Genomic DNA, 8,186 nt, shown 5'->3' with positions numbered 1-8,186 from the left:
ATTTGATAAAACGAGGCGAGGTCTTGGTAAGTTGGAAAGAATAAAGAAGATTATTTCCTCTCGTCTAGGGGATTATAGTGACTTTACGTTAGGACGACTTGCTAATGAGTAGACGGATTCGTAGAAAAATAGAATTGTACTTGTTATCTTTCTTGTTTACAGGTGGTATATATATATGTGTGTATGTTCGTGGTGTTGAATTAGCGTGTTTAAGTAAATATCAATTTTAGTTTAACTTATTAATTATGAGACTCGCCAAAATGGCTTGTTTTTGTAATTAATGGAAGCATGGGGTTGAAGTATACCTTGGAGCTTATGGTAATTTTAATGTATTGCTTATGGATCGATGATTTATTAGCGAGTTAACGATTTCGTTGAGGATTAGAATTGTTCTTGTTATTTTTCCTGTTTATTGGTAACGTATATATACGTTGTGTTGTTAAACTGGTGTGTTGGTAGCTCTTAATTTTAATTTAACAGTAGAACTACTGGACATATGGAAATCACTTGGTTCGGGTAATTTGCTTTTATAATTAGCGAAAGCATAGAATTATACTTGGTATTTTCCTTGTTCACTCGTGACATGAATATATGGGGTTGTTAAATTAACGTGTTCACGTAAATCTTAATTTTAAATTAACAGTAGAACTACTGAGCATGTCAAAATGATTGGTTTCAAATATCTATACTGATATATTATTTTATAATTATAATCTATGACCATTTTCATTTACCATGTTTGTGTAATATGTTTAAATATTCATTACACGCTGGTAGTTCTAGTGTTAACGATTAGGTTAATTTTATTTCAAGTGTAAACCTTGGAAAACTACCTACGTGTGAAAGGGGATTAATTTTATGCTAAGTGTACAGTTGTACCTCGTTTTGGTTGTATAATAATATATTAGTATAAATGGTAACAATGATAACAAGCTATAATCGAGTTCTGCCATGTCAAAAAATTAACAAATAGTTGTACCCATTTAAAGCTGCAAGAAGAAACGAGAGAAAAGAATTAAAGCTGATGTCAGTGACGTTATCGATAATTATTTTGTGCGATTTAAGTGTAATACGTTTCGTTTATTTATTCAGAAAGTGTGAACCTTCCTTTATTTTTTAACGCGTCGAAATCAGGCCCATAAACTGTCAGTTATTCCAGAGAAGATCGAAGATTTGAGGAAAATATTCTTCAACTTCGAGATATATTTCAGAAATTTAGAAAATATTTTAAAACTTTAAAGATATTTTGCAATTCGATTCAGCAAGATAAAGCTGCAAAGAATTTATATTTTCAACATAATTAGATTTTAGAATATTGGAAATTTTCATTACTTCATATTTTCACACAAATATGCTTTTGTTACAAATAAATAATTACTCTAACGAATTTCTAACAACGAATACCGAAGCAAAGAAAATTACAACAAAACTCAAATAAATTAATAAATAAAATAATTGGCAAAATAATTCTCCCTCATTTTCTCCTGAATACCGAGTTTAACCTAAACCTAAAGCAAAGATAGAATCCAACATATAAGCTACACTACGTAAAATCTCTAAATCCCAAATTTTTCCATTCCCAAACTCCCTTTTCCTCAAACCCTTCATCCTCTAGCCTAATCTCAACGCGTCGATCCACTGAATAAATCAATTGAACGTCATTTCCAACTGTATCAGTGCCTGTGATTTTCCTCAACAGGCTTGGACGTGCCATAGTCAGTCTCGTACTGGTCGTCGTTCACATAGTAAACCTTGCTCCGGTAGTTGTACGGCCCCTTGGTCTCAGCTGGCAGTGGCTTTGGCACAAACACCGACTTTGGTTTATAAGAGATGCTGTTGGCGATCACCTCGTATGGTAACCGGGCCTGGTATTGCAGCAACTGCCGGATCTCCATAGGCATATTCTTGTCGATAACCAGTTTGTGAGGAATAGGCGATGGTAGCCTCTCAATGGGTACAGGTATGCGATCCAATTGTGGCTGTTGTTGCTGTTGTTGCTGCTCCTCATAATCGCTCTTGTACACGATTCTGCCTTGCAAACTTCTGTCCGGGTACTCTCGTCTAGACTTCTGCTGTTCCTCCTGTTCATAGTTCTCTAACGATTGGTCGTACTGGGCCAGGCCAGCATTCGCTGGCTGTTGATTGTACTGCTGAGGAGCTGCGATACCAGTCGGATAAGAGTTGTAAGATTGGTCAGGATGAGCATTTTGAGGCTTGAAGTTCTGCAGAATCACTTGCTTCGCGTGAGAGGGTGCTGGATCTTGGTAATTGCTGTACTGAATCTGATTGGGATCAGGTTGAGCTTCGACTGGGCCTTGAGATTGCTGATACGACTTGTACTGCAGCTGACTAGCGTCTGACTGTGATTCCACGGGCTGAGGTTGAACGTATGTTCTGTATTGTATCTGATTGGGGACCTGCTGAGCTTCTGGCTCAGTCTGATGCTGCTCGAACGACCTGTGTTCCAAGGTGTCACCTTCGACTTGCACCAGTTGAGACTGAAGTTGCTCTTGACTCAGGCCTGATGGATGAGGATGATCTTGCTGTGGTTGCTGAGAAGATTCGGGGTTTTGGAGGTAAGGTCGCCATTGGCTCGGAGGAGCGAAATACTTCCAGTTGACCTTCAGGCCTGCAATGACGGAGGATGTGCGTGATGTCATTGTTGGCAACCGGTTTAGCGTCGTCTGGTTAGGTAATAGGTGAGAAGAAAGTGGAATGTGATGCGACGAGGAAGATTGAGATCGTGATAGTTTTGTTTCTGCTCCGATCACTGTGGTCCTCGTGCTGCAACTTGAAAAGCCTCGAGATCTCGCAGTAAATGGTCAACTTAAGTTTAGGATCTAGGCCAATTATTAAAGGAATAATCTAATGCGATATCGTAACTAAGGATTATCATAAACTACGTTAAAGAGTGAAAAATTGGACCTCATAGATCATCAGGATATTCACACAACTTTGTCATGAGTGTAAACTTGACAGCAGCTGGGAAATAATACTCTAATTTACAGGTAAGATCTTCACGAACAAGCAATTAAATCTGAAAACAAACGCTTCCTGGATGTGAAATTTAAGCTTCTCGTGAGAACAATTACGCGATCAATCACATCATACTCGTCACTCGTGAACAATGCACAATTCTCGACAAGCCACTCATCGAATCATCGTAACCCATTACCATCTTCCAATTAAACTTGTAGTAGCCCGAACAATCGTACTGACGATTCGCGATAATTTCGATGGAGGAGGAAAAGAAGTGTAATTACGAGATCTCTCATAAAGAAGGATATTCGATTGGCCACTTTCGAATCGGTTCTACTCACCGTTCGGATCATTGTACTTAATTTGCGCCTGGGGTGATCGAGCGGAACGCTTCTCGGTCTGTTCTTCCGCCAGCGCCGTTGAAATCAAAGCGATGAGAAGGACCTGCATACAGATCGAATCGCGAATAAATTACCAACCATGAGAAGCGTCCCCCCACTCCCGCCCAATTTCACTAGGGACGACTGCAGCGATGCTGTAACGGTAATGGGATCCGTTAGAAAGTAAAGTCTTCGTAGACTCTTAGGTCGTCTTTCCCCGTGGCTCGTTGGAAATCGACTCCAACGACATCGCACGCGGAAGAGAATTCGTACGTTCGTTTTGTTCAATAAAACATTTGACTAGCACCAACGTTTCCGCCTTTGTCCCGTCGCTTTTGCATCAGCCGGGCCTGCCGTTGCAAATGGCCATCCACGGGACGTACACTGCAGCGCCGCCTGGCGTTTCACTTCCTTTTGCGGCGCTCGGTATTATCATAAAATTAAGCCGACCCGTGTTAGCAAGCGCTATGGACCGTACACACCACAGTATGCTTAATAACTGCTAACGGTGGGAAATTAAGGCTGGCTCCGTTTCAGCGGACCAACTTTCGTTTCGCAATTCTAATTTGAATATCGGAAACTTTCCATTGATCGTGAATGAATTACACGTAAACACCACTGGGAAATCGAGATGAAACAAGTACTTTGTCTACAGCGTTTTGTCCCCAGTCTTCCATTTTCGAATATTTTTAACCCTTTGCACTCGAGAGGTGAGTTTCACCGTTTCATCAAATTTCGAAGATCGATATTAATTAATATATCAAATTTAACGTAACGTAACAGTGTGCAAGGTATCGGAATCAAATAATTCTACAATTTTATATTTACTACTCAAAGAAGTATCGTCAGTTTTTTACTAGAGAATCTTTGAATTTACACTCTTCTTTAGCCAAAAAATCGTCGAGTGCAAGGGGTTAATTCCTTTCATTATCCAACCGACCTGTTATATCCCAATTATTGCAGAGATTTTTTTAAGAAAATTATAATTATATTTTATTATAATTTTTAAGCACGTTATATCATAGTGTTACTGTAATATTCGATTTCTACGGAATAAAAAATTCATCAAATTAGAAATTTACGTTTCAAATATTGTTTTGCTCCTGTTTATGAAATTATTAACTACCAAGGTGCAAGTTTGTTATACACGTGGATGGAGTAAGTGACAACGCCATTATGTTATATAAAATCAGTTCCCACTTCTTTGCTTAAACATCAGAAACAAGAATTTCCTTAAAATAAGAAGCATGCATGAGTGAATCGAGCCTTGAACTAGAGTAACGCCAACTACTACTACATAATTAATTCACGACTTCTGTTCACGGTTCTGTCTACGAGCATGAAGGAGAGTACCGCCGTGTGAAAAGCGAGAATCAATTTTCGCAAAGAATATCATAATTACAAAATTCAAAATAATCTTCGTTCGACATTTTCAAGCTACTTTAATTTAATTTCCCGAACAATTCATAATAACGATACGTACATCGTATAAACAAAAATTGACATAAACACGTATACGATAAATTAACAAACACGAAGAAGAAATAGCAAATAACAGCTAGATATAAAAATAAATTTCAGAAAAGTCAGTATACCCATAAAAAGCGTCTACGAAGGCACCGATACCACTTCTCCCTTCCTACTGAAACTTATCACCATACCAAGCAATAGCCCAAGGAAAGTAGCCAAAGAACCAACTCAACCCTATAAGTCCTGTCCAGCCTGCACTTTTGCCAAACGTTCGACTAATCAGCCGATCGACTAATGGTATCACATGGAATCGCGATCAACGTGTCCACCACTGACTGCTTCCAGCACGAACACACTGTAATATAGGTACGTCACTCACTATAGACTAGCAAAATGGAGCAGGAAATACTCGACACTCGAAATCCCATATCTATCCTGGGGATAAGGTTAAAAGAAATGAAGAAAGCCACAGTGAAAGGATAACGAAGAGAGCCGAGGGTTCTGATGCACTCACTCGAAGCTTCATGGCTGGTTGTGAGGAGACGATGAACGTTGGATGCTAGGTTCGCGGGTCTACGAGCGGAAATCAGTGGACGGGGCTGCCGTGGCTCTTCTATATACTCGCAGTCGGCCTGGTGTAATTGGTCGGTTAAGCAGACGGCCGGTGGCTACCTACTTTTAAAGTAATTCTGCCTCTGGTAACGAGCGAACCACCGAGGCCCTCGGGATATTATCGGGGCCGATTGCAAGAATGCGACGCTGGCGCAACTGTGTTGCAAAGTTGATTTAGGAAGCTGCTCGGTGTCCGAGGTTACTGGAATTTGCCAGCGATTCGGAGGGGTCAGTCACGGTGAATCGATAATCGGGAATATGATCGGTAGATGATGCTTTCGGGGGAAATTTGGTAATTAGCGTTGGTGGCGTTGCGGTTCTACTGTTTTAGGTAAGAAAGTATTTCTACGGATCGGTGTCTCGCAATGAGTCACTTTTTCTGTTGTGTTCTTTCGTTTTCCCTGTTTCGGAGCTTTGCCGTTTCATTAGCGTTCGCGAAATGTGAAATAGGAATGTGAAATCTCCTTTATGTTAAGTACCCTTTATATTGGTAATAATTAATTTCTGAATTAATGAATAATTAATCTCCTTTATATTGGTATACTTTATGTTGACAATAATTAATTTCCGAATTAATGAATAATTAATCTCCTTTATACTGGTGTCCTTTATGTTGATAATAATTAATTTTTGAATTAAGGAATAATTAATATAAAATTAACTAGTTAAAATATATGAATATCGATATTCGAAAATGAATCAAATTTTTCTGCACAGTAGGGAATTACAAGTGGTATTTTTTTAATTTGTTATGTACTAATTAATGTCCTTTACGTTGATAATAATTAATTTCTGAATTAATGAATAATTAATTTATAATTAGGCAGTTAAAATATATGAATATCGATATTCGAAAATGAATAAAATTTCTCTACACAGTAGAGAATTATAACTGGTATTTTTTATTTTTTTAATTTGTTGTGTACTAATTAATCTCCTTTATATTGGTGTCCTTTATGTTGATAATAATTGATTTTTGAATTAATGAATAATTAATCTCCTTTATGTTGGTATACTTTATGTTGATAATAATTAATTTCTAAATTAATGAATAATTAATCTTCTTTATATTAGTGTTTTTTATGTTAATAATAATTAATTTCTGAATTAATGAATAATTCATTTAGAATTACGTAGTTAAAATATATGAATATCGATATTCGAAAATGAATAAAATTTTTCTACACAGTAGAGGATTATAACTGGTATTTTTTATTTTTTTAATTTGTTGTGTACTAATTAATCTCCTTTATATTGGTGTCCTTTATGTTGATAATAATTGATTTTTGAATTAATGAATAATTAATCTCCTTTATGTTGGTATACTTTATGTTGATAATAATTAATTTCTAAATTAATGAATAATTAATCTTCTTTATATTAGTGTTTTTTATGTTAATAATAATTAATTTCTGAATTAATGAATAATTCATTTAGAATTACGCAGTTAAAATATATGAATATCGATATTCGAAAATGAATAAAATTTCTCTACACAGTAGAGAATTATAACTGGTATTTTTTATTTTTTTAATTTGTTGTGTACTAATTAATCTCCTTTATATTGGTGTCCTTTATGTTGATAATAATTGATTTTTGAATTAATGAATAATTAATCTCCTTTATGTTGGTATACTTTATGTTGATAATAATTAATTTCTAAATTAATGAATAATTAATCTTCTTTATATTAGTGTTTTTTATGTTAATAATAATTAATTTCTGAATTAATGAATAATTCATTTAGAATTACGTAGTTAAAATATATGAATATCGATATTCGAAAATGAATAAAATTTTTCTACACAGTAAAGGATTATAACTGGTATTTTTTATTTTTTTAATTTGTTGTGTACTAAGAATGTTTTATTTTGAGGGATTATTGCATTATATTTAATATATTATAATGTAAACGAATAATTGGAAATTTTTGTCTTTCACTTAGATTAGGTCAATTTAGATTTATTAAAATTAAAGAAAGAACGTGTGTGGGGTTGAAACAAAGGTTGTCAGGTGAAAGTAAAATTTAATTAAAAAAGTATCTTTGCGATGTACGTAAAGTGTCGTTATTGTGAAAACCTTATCTTTCGCGAGTGGGAAAATAGTTGGAATTATATAAAATATCTCATGTGGTGTTTCGCGTTATGTGCAGATTTCATTTCCTGATTAATTTCACTTTGAACAAATAAAGCTAACTCTCATAATAATTCTTCCCTAGATGCACGTACCTATAGTTTGTCAATTAAATTATAAGATGGAGCACAGAGAAAGACTATAAGAAACTCCTGCTGGTGGAAAGTATTAGGAACTGTTTTCGAATATTCCTTTAATAATAACAGAATTTTATATTACATATACTATATTATATAATACTACAAAAATAGTTATCCTACAAAACTTCATGAATTTTCAATAAATTTATTCTTGATTATTAGTAACTCTCTAAACCTAGTTTAAATCAATTGCTAATACTTGAGAATTTTATTTTGATACTTTAGATCATAGTTATTTTTCATATTATAAATAAATTACAAATAAATTATAATTCAGATTAATTGATTTTATTGATAATTATCGAATAAAATAAAATATAGAAAAGGGGTAGGTAATTAGTGTTATTATAAAATCAATCAAAATTAAACCTACTTTTCTTTTGTTATAAAAGAAATGAAAAGGGACAAATAATTATCATTATTATTATTATTATTATTATTATTATTATTATTATTAAATCAATAAAAATTG

At 34.6% G+C, this 8,186-nt stretch overlaps 1 protein-coding gene across 1 annotated transcript; it reads right to left on the bottom strand.

Moving 5' to 3' along the window:
- Positions 1–1,673: 1,673 nt before the first annotated feature.
- LOC108545817 (putative uncharacterized protein DDB_G0271606) lies at positions 1,674–5,407 on the bottom strand. The gene is made up of 4 exons (XM_017897610.1): positions 5,344–5,407; positions 3,321–3,423; positions 2,351–2,629; positions 1,674–2,302 (listed from the first exon to the last, which is right to left on the bottom strand). The coding sequence occupies exons 1-4, from the start codon at positions 5,353–5,355 to the stop codon at positions 1,674–1,676; spliced, it is 1,023 nt and encodes a 340-aa protein (XP_017753099.1). The 5' UTR covers positions 5,356–5,407.
- Positions 5,408–8,186: the final 2,779 nt, after the last annotated feature.

This window comes from Eufriesea mexicana, unplaced genomic scaffold (genome assembly GCF_001483705.2).
Source record: "Eufriesea mexicana isolate 0111107269 unplaced genomic scaffold, ASM148370v2 scaffold580, whole genome shotgun sequence".
Lineage (NCBI taxonomy): Eukaryota > Metazoa > Arthropoda > Insecta > Hymenoptera > Apidae > Eufriesea > Eufriesea mexicana.
Note: the sequence above shows the minus strand (reverse complement) of the source record. Positions and strands in the feature narration are given on the sequence as shown.

Excerpts from the sequence above, each read along its gene's own strand:
- LOC108545817 (XM_017897610.1), bottom strand. Across the intron at positions 2,630-3,320 it reads TAAGTACAATGATCCGAACG|GCCTGAAGGTCAACTGGAAG; the intron begins GTGAGTAGAACC and ends CCGTCATTGCAG. Across the intron at positions 2,303-2,350 it reads GGAATCACAGTCAGACGCTA|CTCAACCTGATCCCAATCAG; the intron begins GTCAGCTGCAGT and ends GCCCAGTCGAAG.